This window comes from Carettochelys insculpta, chromosome 2, assembly GCF_033958435.1.
Source record: "Carettochelys insculpta isolate YL-2023 chromosome 2, ASM3395843v1, whole genome shotgun sequence".
NCBI classification, from domain to species: domain Eukaryota; kingdom Metazoa; phylum Chordata; order Testudines; family Carettochelyidae; genus Carettochelys; species Carettochelys insculpta.
Genome location: NC_134138.1, coordinates 105513533 through 105537988, shown reverse-complemented (window position 1 = coordinate 105537988; position 24456 = coordinate 105513533). Strand labels below are relative to the sequence as shown.

The window sequence follows — 24456 nt, the reverse complement described above, 5'->3', positions numbered from 1 at the left end:
CCAGAATCTTTCTCTCAATCCCTCAGGAAGAAGTAGATACGAACCAGGCGTCCCCAGTCTCGGGAGTCAATTCCAGACCTGGCCAGCAGGTGTAGGTGATTGAAACTCAAAGGGGCGTGGGCTGCCAAACCCCTCTTATACCCCTTTTGTCACGTAGGCTTCTTCCTGGTCTCAAGTGGCCAATCGGGAGGAATGTGTTTGAACCCCAGGTTTCCCAGGGAAGGTGCAAGGCTCAATTTGCACCTGTGAATTGTGGACAATTGGGCACCTTTGGAGGTGATGGGCGGAGATTCCCTGTTCTTCCTGGGGTAGTGATCAGGCGTGTCAATTACCGAGATCAGCCAGAAGGGCGGCCATTAGCTAGCCCATTCACTGTCTGGTTTTTGTCTATAGTAGAGAGGCTGGGTGAGACAGCACACCTGCGTTCCCAGGACATCAAAGGCTGCTTGTCTCCCCCTCTTTGTTTCTCTCTCTCTCTCTCCCAGTGGCAGGGGGGAAAGAAGAAAAGGCCAAATGGGGGGTTCATGTCTGGCTACAGTTCCACGGTTTGGGAAACCATGATCTAAAAATACTTCTCTTATTGTAACGGGTTAGTTATTTGAGCCGTATTGGGACTAGAGAAAAAAATCCAAATTGTGTGTGTATTTTACACACAATTCACTTCAGCTGAGAAAAGGCAAAAGGGCTTCCAGATATTTTCATAATTAAGCAAAATCTGAAGGTTTTTTTAAATCCAATCTACTGAACATTTTATTGGATCTTAAGATTTTTGACCTTTGCCAAATGTGTGTGTTTGATGCAGGTCTGGGTAAAGGGAAACCAGTCAGAGTTTATGAGGAATTTATTGTCACTACTACTTGAATCAAAGACCATCATTTCTAACCACAACAGCTCTACATTTGACTGAAAGGAGCTGCCATCTCCATTAGCTGTGAGCACCCATAGAACTCTTTCCCAACTACTGGTCACCTGAGAAGACAAAACCATTTCAACTCTTTGGGTAATGGCCAAACGGTATTTGTAAGCTGTCAGGACTCCAGGGGGCCAAGGAGATGGGAAAACTTGGAAGACAGTGAATTGGATCAGTGCCCCTGAGTACAGCCTGTCCTTTCCATATCCGTCTACCATACATAGGAACACAAATCCTTTCCATTGCCTGCCCACCTACTCTTGCTGCTTGATTCTGACCTTTGTCTTCTCTGAAAGCAGCAGGGAAAGATGAAACAGAGGTTCAGCCAGTCACCATGGCAACAATAGCGTGGGGATGGAATAAGACCAACATGTAGCCAGCCATGACTTCTGGGGAATGTTACCTGGCTGGAAAGCAGGAGGCACATTGCCCAGCAATGGGGGCTGTCTTGTGACTCCTCTGGAAAGATGTGAGGAGGCACTGCTAGGAGTTTGGAAGAGAGCACAGAGTGGGCTATTGCAGTAAGACAGTAAAGAGGTAGGAGCTGAGTGGAACTGACTCTTTCCCCTCACCTTAGATTCCACATCTTACCCATGAAAGCTCATGACCCAATACAGCAAAGTCTATTTTAACTGGTATTCACTCTACTGGAACTCTCAAACAACCAGCACTAGATGTCGTCCTAGTGCCTAGGCCGCCTCCTCCAGGGGGCTGCACTGCTCTCAGCTGCCTCCCCATACCACTCTTCCCCCCACCATTTGGTCACATGGGGAACAGAATCCAGCCGCCACCTGGGGAGGGGCGTGTGCCCGGCAGCCCCTGGCGATGAGGTGCCCCTGAGTGGCGTGTGCCCAGCAGCCCCACCAAGGGGAGGTGCGTTATCCAGGCGGAGTGGACTGCTCCAGCTGGTGCTGGGTCCCAGAGGCCCTCATGAGTGCCCCCTAGTGTGCGACAGCAGTGAAGCTGGAGGCAGCTGAAGTGCAAAACACTGAACTCAGGGGAGGGGAAGAGTCCCACCATTCAGAGCAGGTGTGACAGGGGCAGGAGTAGCATGGTGAGGCACTGCTGCAGGCCACCTGGTAAAAGGAGGTGCATGAAGGAGAAGGGCAGCCTGGTGGTGCAGCTGGCAGTGGGAGGAGATGCTGCACTGACCGAGCTGTGAGGGAGAGGAAGCTGCCCCCCACCACGAGGTAGAGAAAAAAGAGCCGAGCAGGTACTCATAGCCCTCTTTAAGTCTGCTTTTGTATCACTCCAGCAGCACCAAGCTGAGCAGACAGCTGAGAATTCTAATTTTATATGAGACTCTTCTAAGCAGTATACTTGTCACTGCACCCACTTCCCCTAGCTCAAGTAGAGGGGGCTAGCAGGGACCTGAGCTGAGGAGAAGTACTAGAGTCCCTTGCAGGTAGGCATGTAGCCGTGGCAGGGATCAGTGGAAAACATCTCTCCATTATCTGGCAACCTCCGAGTCCCAGGGGTGCCATATATGAGTATAGTGTAAGGCTGGGTCTACACGAGCCCCTTCCTTTCAAAAGGGGCATGTTAATGAGCAGGTTCGAAAGATGCTAATGAGGTGCTGCAATGAATAACACCAGATAGGAAGAAGAGCTTTCAAAAACTCGGGGGGGGGGGGGGGGGGTGTCCTTTCAGAAGGTCCCATCTCCACAGGCGGCACATGATTCGAAAAGCCGCACTTTCAAATTGCCACGGCCACCATTATGCTAATGAGGTACTGCATATTCATTGCAGCACCTAATTAGCATATTTCAAACCCGCTCATTAACATGCCCCTTTTGGAAGCAAGGGGCTCGTGTAGACACAGGATAAATGTGTTCGTCTCTCTGAGGTGCTACAGGACTGCTTGTTGTTTGTGAAACTACAAACTAACGTCTTCCTCTCTTAGTCTAGATAAAATAAGTGTGTCTGTAGGACTTAACAAAACTCCTTTACATAAGCATGAGCATACATATGCTGCTTTCTTCCTCTTTCTCATTTGCATGCTGAGCTACTCCCTCTGTGCGTACCTACCATACCGTATGTACCATTCCAGCAATGCATATTGCACATTCCTTACAGTGCAACACAAATCTGTCTTGCCCATCCATGTTTCCTTCTGAAAGCAAAAGCCAGTGTGTTGAATGTTGAAGACTTCACCCATGAAATTTCCGGAATCCTGGTGTGGAGAAAATGTCAACACAACAAATCTGCTTTTGGTCCAACACTTAAGGGAAATGGGACAGGCCTTTAGAGCCGATAGTCTCCTATCAGTTTAGTTCCTTCCATCAGAAGGCCAACATTAAAGAGACAAGTGACAAGTCTCTGACTTGTCGATATTGTTTCTGTGAAATCTTGAAAGGTCAGGCATTCCAGTACGGTTTGGCATGTTTATGAAAACAAAAGCAGAAGGAAAGTGTAATTTACTTCAACTGAGAAAAAGGCTTCTAGGCATGATTTTTTTCTTCTATTCAATTTTCTTATCCAAATTTAGCTAGATAGCTGGTAATCACCATATTCAAACTCTCATACATCACGGATGAGGGCAGTCTGATAACACTGGAGCCAAAAGTCCCCCAAGATTTTGAGGGGAGTTTTTTCATTGGAATATACCTTACAGGGATGGGATTCAGTTAAGAAGTGTAATGTGCTTGATGCAGATCCTGCCTTTGCTGCGTGTACAATTAGAAGATTAGGGTTGAAAGAGAAGTCAAGTGGTCATTAAGTCAAACCCCCCTGCTCAAAGCAGGACCAACCCCAACTAAATCATCCCAGCCAGGGCTTTGTTGAGCCTCGCCTTAAAAACTGTTTTTTGTTTGAGGGGACTGGTATCTGATGTGCTGGAATATATAATAATAAAATGGTCTATTTTTACAAAGCAGGTAATGTGTGAACATGTTGGAACTTGCTCCACACAACATAATCTTTTGAAGTTGCCTAAGTCACTTAGAAAATTCTTCTAATATAGAGATAGATTAATGCCATATAATATCTTGGAAGGAAGTACAACACACCTTTCTCCTTCGTCATCCTGAGATTTAAGACAAGTCAAATCAAGCTGAAAACATAAGGCCACAGGCTTTTATATGTATTTATGATACAAATCGTTGGCTCTTACAGCTGTCAGAGTGCTGTCCTGCCCCATGTCTTTTCAGCAATATAGCCATTTGAGTTTATTTTCTTCCTAGTAAAGCAATATTGAAATTAAAGCATGGGGTCCGGTGTGCACATTAGCCTTGGAGAGAAGCTAGTGAACAAGTTATGGCCTATGTTCCTGGCCACCATTAAGCACTGAGAACTTCCACTTCCAGAGTAGTAGGAAAGCACTTCAGCTGTCTTCTAATACATTTTAGCAGATGGGATTAACAGAGGACGAGAGACACCACCGTGTGTACAACCATGGCTTCCTAAATCAGGGGTGAGCAAACTTTCTTAACCTCAGGCCCCACTTACGTCAGGCGCCTGCAGTTAGCAGCCTCCTCCTCTCTCTCCACTCTGTCTAATGTAATGCAACCTGACAGAAATTTTGGTTACGTTGCTGTGAAAAAAATAAAACAAAACCCTTTGGAATGTGTAACAAAATAAGTCTGTAGCATGTAAAAACTTGATGAGTTGGTATATAAATGTGAAGACGCATGTATAAAAACAGTAACATAGTTCAGCAGTTTTCTTGAGATGGATGAGCCTGAGACCCAGCAGGCTTCCCTTAGGAAATTTCACATCCCACCAAGGAGGACCCATACCCACTTTGCACAGCTCTGTCCTGAATCACTGTTTGACAACTGCTGATATACAGTATAATATATCCAGAATAGTCAGTATATTAAAAGTCCCCATTTTTAATAATTCTGCCATCTATTTTTCTCATCCCATGCCTTCACGATTATTGGTTCCTTTCATTTTTGGGTCACATCAGAATTTGAAAACAGTCATCTTATTTGATTTTTGCATTCTGCTTACTTCAGGCTAGATCCTACATTTCTCTTGTAAAGAAGTAAAAGAAAGCAGAAGACTGTATCAGGGAACATTTTTCCTATGCAAATAGCTGAACAGAATCCCTCCAGCCACTCAGGTGGGCTGGGAAATATGTCTCTTTGCCCTGATTCTTACACTGCCTATAAAATAAGAGGGAAAACCAGCTCACTACTGCATATGCTGCTAATAATAGCTGGGTGCGAACCTAACTCTTGCCTATAGAAGCAGGAAGATGCACATTGTGGTGGTCTGCATAAAGGCTGACTAGAAGTTTTGTGGTTTAACATACTTATTTTTCTGCCTCTTGTAATTGAAATCAGTATCAAGAGTATGAATACCATTGATTCAATGTAACTATTGTGTGCACAGTAAACAGTGAAGACTAGGGCTTGTTCTAGATTTGAGGCACTGGACTGAGATGGTAGGGGTTTGGGTTTGGTTCCTGGCTCTGACACAGATTTTGAGTGGGACTTAGACAAGTCAGTTCCCCTCGTTCTTCAGTTTTCCCATCCATAAAATGGGAATAATAATTTCTTACCATCAGGAGCACTGTGAGACTATATTGAGTAATATTTGTGGTGCTCAGATGAAGGGAACTGTATAAACAGATTGAGGCAGAGTATTGAGTGATCACTGACGTACTCCAAGCTGCCAATGGGGCCGGGGGAAGAGAGGCAAGGACGGCAGTTGCTCTGGGCCCAGTAATTGAAAGGGATGGGTTCTGAGCCCCTGCTACAGTGGCAGCAGCAGCATCCGGAGCCCCAGGCCCTTTAAATTGCTACCAGAGCCCTGCAGGGTGTGGTTCAGGTGGCTCTGGGGGCTGGCTGAGGGAGAAGCAGTGCCATCCAGGGATGCAGAGGGCCGGCTGCCCTCGTCCCATCCCTTAAACTTGAGGTACTGCCCTCTCATTCCCACCCCCCCACACACATCTGTCACCAGCCCTGGGCCTGTTTAGGCTAATCGCTGTGGAGTGAAATCATAGGCCATATCTGGTTCTGCAATAACTTTCATATAAGTAGCACCTAGTATGTTTATTCTACTCGAAAGAATCTTTCCAGAGATGATAAACTCTGGTTCTCTCAGTGGGGGGAAGAATGAGCTATCTGATGCATTGTTTACTCCCTCCTATTTTGCTCTCCCACCTTTTGCGATATCAATATAAACTCTGCTGAGAGCCCCAGTCTAGACAAAGGTAAAGGTTAAGAACTGGTCTTGGGGTCTGAGGTGGGGAGGAGAAGCCAATGTTACCCTTCAGATTCCATTAAATGTGGCTTTATCCATATAACTGTTGGTGTCTTTCCTGATAGCTGTCTTTGACAGGATAACAAGCCTTGTGGATAAAGGGGAAGCAGTAGACGTGGTATACCTAGACTTTAGTAAAGCATTTTACAAAGTATCATATGACCTTCTTTTCAGTAAACTATGGAAATGCAACCTAAATGGGGATAGTATTAGTTGGGTGTGTAACTGGTTGGATGAGTGTTCACAGAGAGTAGTTATTAATGGTTCACGGTTATGCTGGAGGGGAATAACTAGTGGGATTCCACAGGGTCAGTTTCGGGGCCGGTTCTGTCCAAGATCTTCATTAGTGATTTAGATAATGGTATAGAGAGTAAGCTTAGCAAGTTTGCAGATGATACCAAGTTGGAAGGGGTTGCAACTGCTTTGGAGAGTAGGGTCAGAATTCAAAATGATCTGGATACACTGAAGAAAATGTCTGAGGCAAATAGGATGAAGTGCAATAAAGACAAATGCAAAGTACTCGAGCTAGGGAGGAACAATCTGTTTCACACACACAAAATGGGAAGTGATATCCTAGGAAGGAGTACTGCAAAGAGAGGTCATAGTGGACCACAAGCTGAATATAAGTCAACAGCTTGACACCATTCCACAAATACCACATGTGATTCTGGGATGCATTAACAGGAGCGTCATGAGAAAGACACGAGAAGTAATTCTTCTGCTCTACTCAGTGCTCGTTATGCCTCAATGGAAGTACTGTGTCAATGTCTGGACACCATGTTTTAGGAGAGATGTGGAAAATTGGAAAGAGAGAAGCGCAGCTAAAATGATTAAAAGTCTAGAAAATCTGACCTATGAGAGAAGATTAAAGGAACTGGGTTTGTTTAGTGTAGAAAAGGGAAGGCTGAGGGGGGACATGATTACAGCTTTCAAGTAGCTAATAAAAATTATTCTCCTTAGCTGCTGCTGATAGAACAAGGAGCAATGGGCTTAAATTGCAGTAAGGGAGGTTTAGGATGGACTTTAGGCAAATTTTTCTGTCAGGGTGGTTAAGTAGTGGAATAAATTGCCTTGGGTGGTTATAGAATCTCCATCATTGCAGATATTTAAGAACAAGCTAGATAAATATCTAACAGGGATGACATAGATGGTGCTTGGTCCTGCCAAAGACCCTGTCCTGTCCTGTCCTGAGGGCAGGGGGCTGGACCTGGCCTCTTGAGGTCCCTTCCAGTTCTCATATTCTATGATTTGAACCTTAGTGGAACACAAAGAATTCCTGCCTCATTAAAATATTGGTGATCCTTATTATAATTTTCTTCCAGGAACATTGGATCATGACTGGCATGATTTGCTCATTGCTGGAGGGGCTGCTGCCGCATTATTACTGCTGGTTACCATATTGATCATCAGCATCACTCTTGTTTATCGTAGAAAGTAAGTAGAGTAACAGATCCAATTCCATTACACTAAGAAGCCCTGAAGGATCTCATATTGAACACATTTCCACTGACATAACAGCTAATACTCTAACATTCTCTTTTTAGAATCAGTTTTTAAAATGGTGTTTGGAAATGTGGCAATTTTTTAAAATTCACCCCTTTTGTTCAAAGTTTAAAATATCAGCACTTGGAATGTTGTGATGCTGTAGCTCGTAGAAAGAAAAAACAAGTGAGTGTTTCAAGCTTTTCCCCATTCTCTTAAAAATTAATTTCAAATTTTGAAAAATTTTATCATGTTCTACTCTTCATGTTCCTATGAAATCCTTGCATGGTATAAAGCACAGTTGGCACATTCTGTGATAACATGATGAGCAATTAGGGTTCTGAAATTATTCTCCATGGTTTCATCTGTATTACATTCCCCTTTCAGAGGAGGAATACAAATGAGGGAGATCAAAATGCAAATAAAGCACTGGTTTACACTCTGATGCTTCACTTGCATCATCTCACGTGATCACGCTTCCAGAAGAGACTTTTCTGAAAGCAAAATCAGCTGTGTAGATGGGGTTTCTTCAGAGGAAAAAAAAACAAACTCGTTTTTGAAAGAACCCTTCATTCATTCATTTCAGGAAAAAGGGTTCTTTCGAAAACAGGGTATTTCCCTGAAGGAACTCTGTTCACATGGCTGTTTTGGCTTTCGGAAAAGTCTCTTCCAGAAGTGCAATTGCATGAGATTATGCAGGTGAAGCATACTATTTGTAAATCAGTGCTTCATTTAAATTTTCAATCCCCCTCATTTGCATTCCTCCTTTGAAAGGGGAATGCAGTGTAGATGTGGCCCATGTGAAAGGATGTCCCAAGTTTAGTGCATCCCCTACCAAGTGACTAAAAGAGGCTGCACTTAGATTTTGGTTTTGTTGGATTGGCAAAAACAACAAAATAATGACCCATCCAAATACAAGGCATTTTTAGAAAAAGGTCGTGTTAGCAAATTAGCAAATATGTCTTCACATTCACTAGCAACAGGGTTGCTTTTTAAAAGGTTTTATTTACATCCCAAATTTGTGCTCAGTCCTATATGAGACAGTCAGTCTCTACCCCAAGACGTTATAGTCTACAACTCAAGAAACAATAATCTGCCCAGGCACCCGGGCAAGAGTTTGAGAAGGAAGGTAAACCCGCCCTCCATTATCTCTCTAATATCCATTCTTAACTTGAGATGCAAAATCCAAGATGCAAAATGCCCTTTTAAGCCTTTTTAAAAAAATTTTGTACAGATATTATTACATAGGTCTATGGTGCTAGAATTAATGTGTTAAACTATGTAAATGTGCATTTGCACTATAACATTTCTGTTGAATATTTTACCAGAAAGAAAAGGAGAAGGATCACAAAGACCCTGTCAGAAGCCCTATGCGCTACTCAGACCCGGGTAAGACTGGCCAAAGACATTCTTGCTTTCTCCCACCCCAGTGTCTTTATTTTCTGAATAATTTACATATGACGATATGAAAACAATACTTTCTGAAGTTCATGATTTAACTTGCACTCTTACTGCTGGTTTTTTCCCCTCTGTTTCCCTGAAACATGCTCACTTGTGAGTAACAGCATGACCTAGTGGCCTGAGTACTGGTCCAGGCATCGGGAATTCATGAGTTCTAATCTTGCCTGTGGGCTGCTCAATCGGGTGACTATTCTCAAGTCAGTAGGGCTGCTTCTAGACATGCCACCTCCTGTTGGAGGTGGCATGGTAATGAGGCAATTCGAAGAAGGCTAAAGAGGTACTAACATGCATATTCAGCACCTCATTAGCATAATGGCAGCTGCATGAATTTCAAAGTGCAGACTTCAAATTGCAGATTGACGGTGTAGTTTGGGGCAGCTTTGGAAGTGCCCCGCTTTGACATTCCCTTACTCCCACAAAACTAGGTGGGAGTAACCGAATGTTGAAGTCGGGTGCTTATTTCAAAGCTGCCCCCATCTATGCTGTCAATCTGCAATTCAAAGTCTGCACTTTGAAATTTGCGCAGCCGCCATTAGGCTAATGAGGTGCTGAATATGCACGTTAGCACCTCATTAGCCTTCCTTGAATTGCCTTATTACCATGCCACCTCCAATGGGAAATGGCATGTGTAGAAGCAGCCTAGGAGTTGCAGGTACTGAACAACTTTCCAATCAGTCAATGTGTGCACTGTCCTAAATACTGAGATATGGGCTTGATCTCAAAAGTCCACGTTTGAAAATTTGGCTTTACTACTTTTCGGAAATTCTGTTTCTCCTCGAGTAAAAATGGGTTGCTATTTTAAGAGGGGTGTTGCAAAGGTTAGTTAATATTTGTTAAGGAATTTGTCAGTATTGAACATGAAAGTGCTATTTTGGCAGTGATCCTTCTGTGATAAGAGATAGTAAATATGGTTGCAATTAATTTACGTGTGATCTTGAAATTTAAACCCATCATTCCTCCACATGCTGAATGCATGTTTCATTTTGAAAACTGAAGGTAACAATGGTTTATTCTATTATTTAATATCTCTTGAGTTTGTCTGAAATTATATATAAATACAAGTATGCAGGACTTTGGTTGTGGGAGAACAATCTGTGAAGCCCAGAAACCTGGGCACCCTGCTTAGCTGCACACATTTGAATCATTTACTTGCTTATATACAAAAAAAGCTAATCAATTATGTTCAGTTTAATGATAATGAAAAGACTGATATCACTCTTTTGGTGTCTTGCAAGCAATGAAGAGATTTAAAATAAATAGAACCTCACAGAAGTGAGGCATGAAGGCTTGAATTAGATGCTTAGATATTACAGTGGTTGAAGCCATATAAGAACATGAGAGCTTCTGAGAACACACTTGCATTATAGAAACAATTCATGTATCAGAGATCTAGAGCAAAGTTAAGAGGAGCCATTCCCCAGGGGGAAAAAACTGCCTGTTACCTTAAGAAAAGAGAGCATAGAAGGTTGAATGGATCTGAATAGCAGGTGGCCATTCAAAATTTCACACTTTTGAGGTTTATAGTAGATCAGTAAAATATGTCTGTATTGTTTTCCCGTTTTGCTTGTCTATGCATTTGCAGAAGGAACTGGGATCAAATACTTAAAGATAGGCTGTGTCCTTATGTAGTTTCTATCCTATGTGGGAAAATGATTAATTGGCTTTTATTGCTACAGGAGAGCAGGGCACTTAGTGTGGACAAATGAAGAATAAAAATATTGCTCATAATCTACAGCCAGAAACATAACATACCAGGGATTTTGAGAGAAGTTCTGTCATCAGACTGCCAAGCCTGTTTGGTAGACCTAAACAGGGTTGGGTAAAGGTTTAGTTGAACTTTAATTTGTTTTAAGGAACATGTTCAAATATTTTTCCCACAATAAATATGCATGTCTGAAATTTTCATGGAGAGAAAAATTACTCAAGCTACTCAAAGACCTCGATGTTTTGAAAAAGCTCTGGGACTTTTTGAAATGTTCAGAACATTAAGGCTGCATCTATATTAGCAAGTTCTTTCAAAAGATTTTTCAAAAGAAGGGGGCTGTTTTGAAAGATCCCCTGGAGCGTCTATGCACAAAAAACATTCTTTCGTAAGTAAGTCAGAAGAACATGGCACTCTTTTCGAAATAGCTCTTCCTTTCTTGTTTCAGGAAGAGCCGCCCCCCACCTTTTGAAAGAAAAAGTGTTTAGGTGCTCCGCAGGCCCTTTTTTTTTCAGAAGAGCAGTTCTCATGGGGCTTGATTTTTGTGATCCCTGGCTCATTCTTTCGAAAGATGGGGGGGGGGCGGGGGGCTGTGTGGGAGCTCTCTTTTGACAGAAGTTCTTCAGGAAAAGGTCTTCCAGGAGGTCTGATTTTGAAAGATCTCTGTAGTGTAGAGACAGCCTAAAGTTGACAATTTATTCCACGTTCTCCCTCCTTCCGGTCTCTGTTCTTTCCAACCTTAACATCACTCCTGTATTATCTTTTAGGGCTGTTGCTGAGATCTGGGTTCAGTGCCATTCACATGCTAATCTCACCCTCAAGCCAAAGGTGCTAAACCATTTTTCTGACACTCCTAGTACTGTTCAATGGAGGGCATCCAGAGCCCAACACTAACAGGCTCGTGAACATCTCCCTTGATTAAATAAAGTGTTTCTGTCTTGTGGACTTTTGACTTGCCATTCACTGTTGTCATTTTTTAACTGCCTTATGTTCTTTTAGCCCAGTAACAGTTATGGAAGACCTACTTTTAATGAAACACCAAATGTCAGAAGAGGATCAGTATCCGGGCAGAGGGATGAGATTTATGTCAACTACAGAGACTTCTCACGCAAACCTAAGACAAGAGCATGAGTTTCCTTCTTATGTCTGAATGAAGTAACCAACGTACAAGTACAGGTTCTGCATCTTAGACTTTATTCTCTTTGTACCAGCTTGACCTTCATTTTTAAAATCTCCATCAGCTAAGTGACTTTGATTTATCAATGCAGCTAGGGACTATTTGTCTAGAGTTTACAACTTCAGAGACATTAACTACATTTTAAGCAATTGTTTTGGAAGGCACAAAGGAAATAAATTAAGGAGCCAAATTCAGAGATGACGTACCTCTATCTGCCTGCAGCAGGTCTGAATTTGATCCTGAAAATGTGTATGAATAAAGGAAGCAGTAGAAAAAATGCGTTCTTTTTGGTCTAGATCCAGGTATTGAATGCCTGCAGTGGAACTCACCCTCTGTGGCAGCAGACAAACTCTTTTGCGCATGGCAACAAAATACCTGTATATGAAATGACCAGATCAAATAGATCAGACTTCTTCCGACCCAAAATAAAAATGGTTCAGATGAGCTCTCCATCCCTCCCTCTTTATGGCCACAGAAGGTGTTCAATGAAGCAGTCGCTCAGCTCCTCATGTTTTGAGGAAAGGCAAGAAGTCTGGCCCTGAGGCACAGTAACATACCCTGGGTGAAAACAAAACACACACAGAGTCACTGGCAAGTTGTATTTAATAATAATTTATTATAAGATGTGGTTGCACAAAAATAAATGAGAACAAGGAGGATACAAGAATAAATGAGGCAAAGCAGAAGAAAAAAGCATGATTAAGAAAACTTACAAAATGGTATGTATACATACACATACATCGACGTGTATATATTCTGCAGGAACCTACAGAAGAAAAAGGACAAACGTAGCAAGAAACAAAAACCAGAAGGCAGACCTGAGAATTAGGGTCTACACATCCTGTTGGCCCTTTACACAAGTACTTTTTGTGGAATGTCTTTAGCATGTGCAGGAGAGTCACTTTAATATAAGGGAAAAATCCACGTGAGTAGTACCATGAAGACTAATAGTCACATACAACTGCGTACTATAGTGCCTTTACATACTGTATGTCATGCTGATTAATCACACCTGCTTGGTCTGGTACTCCCTTTCTCTTTAAACATTAGTGAAAATGGCATTGAACTTGAATATTTCTGGAATGGGGGGGAAATAACACCATTCTTCCTAAGCATTAATTAATTACCAGTTCCATTGAATTTGGCAGAGAAAGAGCATTGACAGCAGCCTGAAAGTTAAAAGCATGTTTCATTTACCCTCCAGCGACAGAAGGGAGTTTTCTTGTGACTAGAAAAGAGCACTCTGTGGTCTTCTCGCCATTAGGGGAACATGGGTGTCTCAAGCTACTGTTGAGGTTTACAGTATTGTGTAGTTAAGCCTGCACTTTAAAGTGCTGTAAGACTACAAATGTGTTCAAACCTGGCATTGACGACTTTTGTTGTTCAAACACCTTGAGAAAATATATAATTTCTTTTTTTTAATGCATTTCTCACAAAGTACTTTTATAAGACAGGGGTGGGCAAATACTGGCCCATGGGCCAGATCTGTCCATCAGGATTAGTCCCTGAGGGCCCCCCCCACCCCGTCTACATTGTCCTGTGCACCTGCAGGTGTCAGGCGATTGTAGCTCTAGTTGGCTGTGGATTGCCACTCCTGGCCAATGGGAGCAGCAGGAAGCGGAGTCTCAGTCTGTGCCACTTCCCATTGCTTCCATTGGCCAAAAAGGATGATCCACAGCGATGAGGGCTGCGACTGCCTGAAACCTGCAGAGGCACAGGTAAATAGAGTGGCAGCACCTTGCCAGGCACTGGTTGACTGCCACTTTTGTATTGTCCAGCCCTGTTCTAAGGGGTGCTTTTTTCTTCCCACCTACTGAAAGATTTAGGAAATGTTGTCACATGAATGATGAAATTGCATCATGTTGATGAGGCTACACAGACATGTAGTATTAATAAAGTTAGGATTTTTTTCAACCTGAGTTTCATGCCAGATCATTGGAAATGTATAAGCAGAACTCGCAGTTGTCCTATTCTCTAAGCTAGATTTGGTAGCCCTGTTTATAGTCAAATGTGAAGCTATTAATAGAATGACATACATTTGGTTTAAGTTTCCTAGTCAGAGGGCCAGATACATCAAGTTACATAAATCAAAAAGATGGTAATGACCCCGTTTGGGAAGCAGTTTTGTGTAGCTGTACTCGTTTCCATATACCAAAGAGTTGTTTTTATTGAGGGTGAAGAGTGGGGGATTTTTTTTTTAAACTTGAATAGCTGTCGGTGCAGTTTATATTGGTTTGTTTCTGGCAATTGTCCTAACATTTCCCTGACCTTGAGGGTATTGTAACATTTCTATGTTTTTCAAAATAACTGAACATTTTTCAGATTTTTAGGGGGAAAAAATCTTTACTACATATTTTGGCATTTTATTTAATCTATTTTAATTCAAATTCCATAGACGTCTTGCTTCTATGAAGACAGTTTACAGGGAAAATTGTCAACACATCACACACAGCATAATAAAAGTAATATATTAATCCTTCCCCATAAACAGACCAAGCAACAGCTTAAATTTGTACCATTATCATAAAGCAATCTCAGTGAACAGCAGCTGAACCCCAGATGAAACTGTTAAAAAACGAAACACCTTTGTCAATGTGTGAAACTGGCAGCAAAACCAGCAAGTTACCAAATAGCTCTTCAAGAGCCTGATATGGAAATAGATCATTTAATAGATGCATTCAGCCATCTACTCTGTCATTAAAATGTTAATAGTGCCAACAATAGGGTCTTTTTTAACCCTAAATACAGGGGAGGTGGGGGGAAGACACCAGTGTCAATTCCCTCCCCCTCCTTTTTTTTTAAATGACAATTGGTGTAGGTGAAGCTTGTAAGCAAGGCAGTACAGGAGTAGGCTTTTAAAGTGTATGAATGTGGGTTACGAGACTTTCCATGGCAAAATCTGCATTGCTTAAAATTAGTGGTCTAAGTACCCATTATGAACCAGACAGCTCATATGGGACTATTTGTGACTTAGATGGTCAAACGCAGAATTTCACACAAATTACAGCAAATGTAAGAAACACAATTTTTTTTACAAACACTCATTTCCTTCAGGGCAAAACTATGCAACTGTTTTTGAACAGTAAAATAGTAATGATAAACACTGAAAATAATGATTGAAATAAATGTGATGTCTCCTTACAGCTTGCCCAAGCAGTTAAAAAAAAATCAATGTCAAACAGCAGACAGATTGTGGAATTTTACTGAAGGCTGTTACAGCCTTACTTATTTAAAAATAACCAAACATATCCAGGCTCCAGAAACATTATGCAAATAAATCTTACAGGGTAAAGCATATTTTATTTAAACAAAATAGATATGTAATTCATTAATCTTTAAAGAGACTTCATAGCAGTAAACTGGAATTGTACTGATATAAGCTTTCTACAGAGGGAAAAGATAGTTTTTTTTCTGTAGTGACACATTAAATATGCTCTGGCTAAGCATATATGTTGTACACAGAGACATTTATAGACTTGGCTTATTGTTAAAAGAGAAGTTCTGTAATTTTTGGAAGCATGAACGACTACAAACACTTTGCATCCTTCCAAGGTCTCCATCATAACTTTCCCCTTTCTTTTCCTCTTAGCTATGCCTTTTACTTCCACCTAGCAGAGTGCATTTTGTTGGATTGTAGTTGGAGGTGCAAAGGAGGGTCTAGAGGGTTATGTTGCTGAGAGGGAAGAAGTGGGAACTGTAAGTATAGTTTGGTTTGTGCTTGGAAGATTTAAACAGGGAACTTTGGTGAAAGGTCTGGGATGAACTATGAAAAGGAAGCGTTCCAAGTAACAGATCCTAGAGTGAAGATTACCTATAATCCTTTGAAACTCCTGGACATCATGAGGCTGATTATTTCTCAGATCTACCTTACATCCCTGAAGTTTTATTGAACTCCTTGAGCTAAGTGATTATCATGTGACGATGCTCCACAGAAATCCAAGGAGTTGACACTGACTGCACAACAGTGAAATGCAGACTCAAAATGCCTCCACTGAATTCCATTAAATTGTATTTGCTTATACTAGAGCTTCAATTAGTTGTAAATGCTTTGTTTTTCCAATTAAATCCAATTTAATGATCTTTAATGACCTGTCTTTAATGATCATCAGATCGCAAGATGACTCTCCCCATATTCTGGGAAATTTTAACAACACTGAGCTGATGAAATTGTGGCATTTAAAAATATGCATATTTCCTTTTACATAGTTTATATCCAGTTGGCCCCCAACCTGAATAGGTCAGACTTCCACTGTAAGCCCTGTTTATAAAAGTATTTAGATGCTAGGACCCTCATTTAGATGTTTCTGAAAATTTTACCTAAGTTCTGTTTTTCAAAAACAGCTTGGGCATTTAAGAACATAAATACCACGGACTTGCTATGAAACTAAGAACCAGATTTTCTAAGGTATTTAGGCACCTATATATGTGGAGAGGCAAACTGTGGCATTTCCAAAAGCATTGAAGCAGCTTACATGCCTACCTGGCACTGGGATCAATATAAGATAGTTGCTGAGCCAGCTTTGAAAATTGGCCTTTATGCACTTGTGAAAATGAAACATAGGCCCCTAAAGCATTTGGCTTCATTTGAAAATGCTACTGATGTTGTCATAAGTTCTCAGAAGGAAACAGCTCAGGTGTCTATCTCCCACAAGCTGAGCGCGATGTGAAAAAAAAAATAGGTAGCTCATCAACGCTGGAAAATACGGAGCTTGGGTAAGTGACATCTGCTGCACTTTGCTGACATATGTGGCTGTTTGATTTTCTTTTTGGTGAAGGGTCTGAACAAAATGTTATATTGAATATTTCCAAAATCTAGTAACCCTCGTGTCGCTCAGAATTGAGGTGAGTTCTGTTTCAGATGCAGTTACCATGGCAGTCTTCCTTCTACTCGCAGTGTGTTTAATACAAAGATGCATTCTGGTCACAGTTATTTTCCCATCATATGGCAGACTTAAAACAAAAATTTTTACCCTCATTCAAAAAATTTGGGTTAGTGTCTATCTACAACATTCTCTTATTTTATCTTAGTAGAATACAACTTTTATAATTTTGACAAATATCGATGTTGATTTTAAGCTTCTTTTTAATGCATTTAAATTTTCACTCCTGTGTGAAATTATGGAGGTGGAAGCAACAGTACATGCAATCATCCTTAAATCAAAATCTAATACGTTTGCAAGCAGCACTTTTTTGTACTCTGCCTACTTATAAATTTTGCTATTGTCAGTGGAAATAGTTTTTCATTAATGCATGTGCGTATGGAGAAATCAAAATTTACAGAGACTTGCCAATTAAAACTCCAATCATTTCTAGCCTACCTGTACTTTATATAGGAAATAACGTCATAAATTTACCTCAGTATTACTGGTATTCCCGTTAAGGCAATTGGCATGTTTTAAGAGTAACCCATTTCCTAGCAATACAAGGCAAATTTGAACATGGTTTGGGAGGGAGTTAAGGTGCAGGGCTGATGTTCCCTCTACTTCTATCCAGTCATGTGCAGATATTTTCCATCCATGGGGAGAATAATTTTTAATGTGCATCAAGGCCTGTGTGAACATGCACCTCCACCAAACATGAAAAAACCCTCGCTGTGGGTACTCTGCTAATCAGCTTCTCAGCATGGGAATCACTCCTGAATGGCTGCACAACCACACAGTTTACAGGGAACATGGCTCAGGGCTAGGGTGGGGTAGGGCAGGACCAGAAGGTTGGAGTGTGGCGTGCTTACCTGGAGCAGCTCCCATTTGATGTATATGGGAGAAACAGTTGGCTCTTCATGGCCCTGAGCTCTCCTGCAGGTACCACCCTCTCTTCCCTCCAGATCACATTGGCTGCAATTCCCAGCTGTGGGGACAGAGTCTGCAGTCGGGAAAAAAGCCTCCTGGTGCTCATGGTGACACTGCTACAGCTTTGTGGGGAGGAGGAATGGCATTGTAGAGAGGCCCTTCACCTGCATCCCTGATGGTGTATAAAAAATTATAGCTGTGTGCTCAAAATAGGGTCTACCAAATGTGTTGGGCCAGCAGTACATAAGCCTTTCCTGGCCTAGAGAAAGAATGTTGTTTCATCTGTCTGCCCACGGCACCAGTGTAAACTGAGAAAGGTGTGGATAAAGGATGGAAGCATATTTATATATATGAACATTGCTATCAAACTAGCAGGTGAGCAAGATGACCACTTAACAACCGCTGGAGAGCATAGCCCAAGGAAACCTTCCTGTCTCTTAGGAGAATCAGCTGAATTTGGAAAATATAAACAGAAAGCCACTTTGGCATTTATCACCTGAGAGAAACAAGAGACCAGTGCTCTGAAATCTCAATCCCTCAGCCAAATGGGGGGGGCCTGAAATCTCAGGGAACTGACTACACATGCAAAATCTGCTTAAACAAAGATTGTAACTTGCTGTGGTTAAGTTTTAGTCACTCAGAACCATGTTTTACTTTGTAACCTTTCATATCGTCCACTCTTTGTTAAAATCACTTAAAGCTATGTTTTGTTAATAAAGGTATTGTTTTATTACCAAACCATTTCAGTGCTGATATATGGAAGTGACGTGTGGGGTTTCTCCAGCTGAGCAAATGGGGTGAGGTGTACCCTGTTTTTGGAAGACGCAAACTTAATAACTTGAGTGTCTAGTGACAGGGACCTTGGGTTTATTGACGATTACTGGTAAGGACTGGCAGAGTTCTGAAAAGTTTGCTGGTGAGCTGACAGAAAGCTTAGCAGTAACACTGATCACTTTTGCTAAATTAGCGCAGTAACACAGTGGCTATGTCTACACTAGCCAAAAACTTCAAAATGGCCATGCAAATGGCCATTTCGAAGTTGACTAATGAAGTGCTGAAATACATATCCAGCGCCTCATTAGCATGCGGGCGACTGCGGCACTTCGAAATTGACACGACTCGTCCAGACGGGGCTCCTTTTTGAAAGGACCCCGGCTGCTTCGAAGTCCCCTTATTCCCATCTGCTCATAGGAATAAGGGGACTTCAAAGTAGCCAGGGTGCTTTCGAAAAGGAGCCACATCTGGACGATCCGCGTCAATTTCGAAGTGCCGCAGCCGCTCGCATGCTAATGAGGCGCTGAATATGTATTTCAGCGCTTCATTAGTCAACTTCGAAATGGCCATTTCGAAGTTTTTGGCTGGCGTAGACATGGCCAGTGAGTCACATCACAAGTTGATAAGTCACGTTTCACCCAAAAATAGCAGACTTTTCAGAGATTTATAAAACATTTTAAATAACGCTATCAACACTTTACAACAAGTCCTCTGATAAAAATTTAATTTATATTCTAAATTAATATGATTGTTTTAGCCATTTTGGTCCCAGGACAATAGAGTGGATGAGGTAATGTCTTTTATCGAAAGCTTATGTATGTCATGAACAGAAGTTGGCCCAAGAAAAGATTCTTTGTTCTACCTTGTCTGTCTAATGATTTAAGTGATCAGTAACATATTAGCTATGCTGCGTGATAGTCACAGTACATTGTCACATTTTTCTTAACAAGTAAGTATATATACTAAGTTCTGTTTAAGTATACATTCTGCTAATACCATATTTTCTCACAGTTCACAAGGTATTGGAGAAAACAAACATTTGACAGTTTATACTATATTCTGTAGCACATATAAAATCTCCATAATTGTACACTTACATATCATGTAAAAAATTTCTCACAATACTCCTTCTGTTTTTCATTTTATGGCCAGAAGCATGAAGACTGATGATCTTTGCATTTTCTTAATTACAGATCCTGTTCATATTTATATCATCTTTTTTCTGATATGGCTTGTTAGTTTCCCAGGTCCTGCAAGTGGCAGGGAGATGGGAACCAGGATGCCCCCTGGTTCCCGGCTCCCTGCCACTCTGGGAGCCAGGAAACTGACCAGCCCTCATGGGCTGCTCAGTTTCCCGGTTCCTACAAACCCAGGGGAGCGGGAACCAGGCAACAACCTAGTTGCTGTCTTCCTGCCCCTCAACTTGCGCAAAAAATTGAATTATGCCGGGGGTTGCAGGAACATAACCCCCCTGTAACTCAAGGGTTTACTGTAACTCGGAAGGAAAAAAATACTTCATCTAAAGTTTTGTTTTCCTCTTATTTTGAATGACTTTTTATTTAAAATGCCTCAAATCTTTACCATTACTTTAACATCTTTCTTTAGAGCTTCTCTAAAAGTCTACCCAATGTAGAGAAACTGAAGAAGACAGCGACATCAAAGTATCTTCTGGTAAAACTTTCACTGGCATCCATGTTGTCAGGATTTCTTCCTAGCAGCATAAATGTCAGCTACTAAATCCATATTTAGACACCTAAATAAGTGATTTCATTTTTTAAAGTGGTGAGCACCTCCCACCTCCCATTGTCTTCATTGTTTGATGAGTGTCTTGCCTCTTACACAAACTTACTTTTATGTTAACAAGAGGACATTCAATATGCATTCATGGGCCACTCAACTACCATTCTTGCTCTGTTGTGTTTTAGTATTCATTGTTTCCTAAAGAGTATATGTTTTACTTGCTCCCTTATATTTCAAATATACACCTTCCTTCATATAGAGTCAAGAATAAGGACTATGCGTGATTTCAAAAGCTTTCAGACTCTGTCCAAAAAGGAGCGTAAATACTTCATCAAATCTTCACCAGTTCACTTGTAAAACCTGTGTTGATACAATAATATATAGCACCGCTACCTTCCCCATTGCAATTGTAGGGTTGATCCCTTAGGCTTTTCTGCAAGAGTAGATTATGAGAAGCTAGGATTTGTTTGTTCCATAAATTGTTAGCAAAGTGTCACTAAATAGATTGATGCACTAAAAGGAGTCATTCAGTTTGAGGAACTGCCTCCCTCTAATTTTTAATCAAACAATGGCTTTTCTGCTATCCTATTTTTTTTATCATGTGTAAAGGTCATGGCTTTAGCTATGGAAAAATTACAAAGTATGAAACCAGATAGGGAGACAAAGTGTCCTTCACTCGCCTTATTAGGAAATAGTTACACTGACCAATGCTGGTTTTTGCTCCAGTACAAAGTGTAGCAAGTGAGATCTGATCATGCGGGGGAAAAAAGCCTTCTGGTTACCAGTTAAAATCCGGTCTAGATTGTGGGGGGCCCAACCTCCACATTCTGACCTTGTTACACAGGCCAATGAGCTTAGTAAGTTTCTAATACATAGATAACGTCATATCCAAAATCACCAGCATTCTTCACATTAAGTAGCACCTTTGTTAGCAGTTACCATGGAGGCCAAGGATGGAATGACATGCAAGTGGCCAATACAGTTTTAGGTTGAGAAGTACTACCCCTGCTGCATCTATTCTATTTACAAGTACAGGTTTTGAAGAAGGCAGTCAATTCAGCATGTTTCATGAGCAGTGAGGTTTCATTTATCACCCTCCTGACCCTTCAAAAAAGAAAGTCAAGTCTGTCTTCATCTTACCAAACTAGTAACTAAGCAGAGTGCTATTAGCTCTTACAGTAAACTCTTTCATATGCAGCATTCTACCATCTGGAACTCTCAAGTAATCACCATTTTAACCAGAAGTAAATTTTAGTTATATTTGCCATAAGTACAGTATAGTGAAAGTAAAAACAAACAAATACAGTACGGCTGTGTCTACACTAGCACCCCCCTTTCAAAAGGGGGATGCTAATGAGACACTTTAGGATATGCTAATGAGGGGTGGTAATGAATATGCAGTGCCTCATTAGCATAATGGCAGTCACGGCACTTCAAAAGTGCCGCCTTCGATCGAGCGTAGCTCATCTATAGGGGGTCCTTTTCGAAAGGACTCTACAGACTTCATAATCCCCTTATTCCTATAACCAAACAGGAATAAGGGGATTTCGAAGTCTGCAGGGTCCTTTTGAAAAGGACCCCATGTAGACGAGCCGTGCATGATCGAAATTGGCACTTTCGAAGTGCTGGGCTGCCATTATGTTAATGAGGAGCTGTATATTCATTGCAGCACCTCATTAGCATATCCCCAAGTGTCTCATTAGCAGCCTCCTTTCAAAAGGGGGGTGCTAGTGTAGACATACCCTATAAGTTTACATTGTACAGTACTACCGTTGTTGGTAAATAAAGTACTCTGCATACATTTTTGTTTGTTTCTTAGTATCTAATCTTGTTTTTCTTTAGTGTTATGCATTGCTAGGTATTCCTCTCAATTATCCAGAATATCTAACAACCACCCAGTCCCGTGGCTGCTGGATATTAAAGTATTTACTGTAATATTGTGAGCTCTAGGAGTGAAAGTATTACTGTAGCGCCATGGTGTCCAGTATGCTTGCCACTCACCACCTGTGATGAACTGGACACTGGGGTGTGGCAAAATACATCTCCTTAGAGCTGCACACGTGGCATACCCTCTGCCCGTTCCATGCACGCGTTGGCATGGCTCCTGCACCTCTTGCCCCAGTTGGTCTGGTGTGGCCCCTGGGCGCCTTGTCTCACACGGCCACGGCAGCTCTGGCGGTCACTGGCGGTATGTGTGCCTGGCTCTCAGGGAAGGGCAGGGCTGTGGCGAATAAGGAAGGCTGACAACCACAGGTGTGGCAATCCTTCAGTTACGATTGGACTCCACCACTGTAGAGTACTTTCAGATATTAGTACCAACACCACCCCATAACATTGGCTCTGGTTAATAGTGCAAGGCATAGCTAGCTAAAAGAGTATATTTTCTTGTTTTACATGATTCTGACTGGTTTGTATGGCATCAGATGTAAGCTATTGCAAAAACATCACATCAGGCTTTTGCTAGAATGAAACAGAATAGATTTCCTAACAGCTAGGATTCTTGCATTTATTTTACCAACAAATTTTGTAACCTTTGACAACCTCCACCAACTCAACAACACAATTTTAAAAAGACAGCACATAGAAGGAGAACTAGGATCCAATGGAAAAGCAAAGCCCACGTTTATGTAATTTTTCTACAAGCAATACTCTCAACTCCAGCGTTCAAGGTATTTTTTTTGTGGGCAGGCAAAATTGATCCATAATAGCGTACTCAGCACTGAACTACCGAAAATCTGTCATAATATATCTACTTCAAAACTGTGTAGGCACTGACAACCCAGAGGAAACTACACTGGTTTGGAAGCTTATTTAATTATTTATCACTGGTCTTCACTAAGTAAATACTATAGCTGAGAAACATCAGCATGTGGTTCCAGAAGGTTGGTAGTGAAAATGTTCCAGCAGCTGGTGAAACTATCCAGTGCATTATCTGAATATGAATAATGTACACCCTTGATGTTTGAAGTCTCAAAAGGTCTTTTTCATGGTATAAATCAAACCTACTTAGAGATATGTATTTTATCCAGAATCCCACATTTTATAACCTTCTTGCTCTACACAGCCCAGAAACTGAACTCAAAGTTCATTTAACTTGCTTCAAGAGTGGACTTTGTATCTGTGCATTTTGTGCAGGGATGAAGCTGAGACTTGAATAGGAATCTTTGTCTGCCCAAGGCCCCTTATGGACCCTGGTGGGCTCCAGACTGCAGCTCAGCTATATGCAAAAAAGGGATCTCCTTTTGGCAGAACCCCTCTAAGTATAAAGCTTGTTCAGTGGAAGCCACTCCTACCATAGAACAGGTGCATGCAATGAGCTACAGTAATTCTGTGAAGGCAGTGTCTGTGATGAAGGTATCAGCTAGCTCTAGCCACTACCATTTGTTGTAGGAAGTATAACATGGCCTCTTGGGAATGATGCATTCAAACCTCTTAGGTGATCTCACCTGCAGTTCAGGGGTGACACAAACCAAACAGCACAGTCCACAAATCTGCTTCTTAAAATCCATGTGGCTGGTGAGTCCATTTTTCTCTTTATGAGTCTTTACAGAATAGGGCCAGTGCTGCTGTGTCTGTCTCTAGGATTTAGTTCACTGTCTCAGAAAATTTCTATTGGTTTAATTTGACTTAGTTTTGGACCTACTTTCCCTCCTGTTTCTTTAGCTTTGCACTTGAAGTTGTAAGGAATGATTCAATAGCTGATAAAAGTCTGAGTGGTTTGGAAATTATTGCCACTCAGTGTTTTGGAAATAAATAAAGGTAGTTAGTAAGATTCCTGTAAGTGGCTATTTTTCTTTCTTTTTGGCTGTGGGCAGCTTCTGCACTTACAGGGGCTAGAATAAAAGAACAAATTCTCAGCCATCATACATCACCATATGAGGTGGGCACTAGCTGGGGTCAGAAAGCAATATCATTCATTTTACACTTTCATCAGAAGCAACTGCTGTTGGCCACCTTCAGGAGGAGGCTTCTGAAGATATAGGGACATGACAATGCCAATGCCAGAGCTTCCATTTTCACCCAGTTAATTCCCTGGTTTCTGGATCATAAAATGTGCATAAATATGAAGTGACATTACAGAAGGACACAATGAATGAGAGTCAGAGGTCAAAAAATAACAACAACATATGGGAGCATATTGATCAAGAAATATGAATTAAAATTATGCAACACACCTTTTCTTTCTCATTGTGGGCAAGCTTGCAGCATT

At 41.4% G+C, this 24456-nt stretch overlaps 1 protein-coding gene across 1 annotated transcript in view; it reads left to right on the top strand.

Annotated features, from left to right (window-relative positions):
* CD226 (CD226 molecule) overlaps nucleotides 1-17068 on the top strand; it is a 45484-nt gene extending 28416 nt beyond the window's left edge. Inside the window, exons 3-5 of the mRNA XM_074985859.1 lie at nucleotides 7444-7555; nucleotides 8932-8992; nucleotides 11766-17068. Coding sequence (XP_074841960.1) covers nucleotides 7444-7555; nucleotides 8932-8992; nucleotides 11766-11897 — 305 coding nt within the window. The 3' untranslated portion in view covers nucleotides 11898-17068. The remainder of the gene's footprint in view (nucleotides 1-7443; nucleotides 7556-8931; nucleotides 8993-11765) is intronic.
* The last annotated feature ends 7388 nt before the right edge of the window (nucleotides 17069-24456 follow it).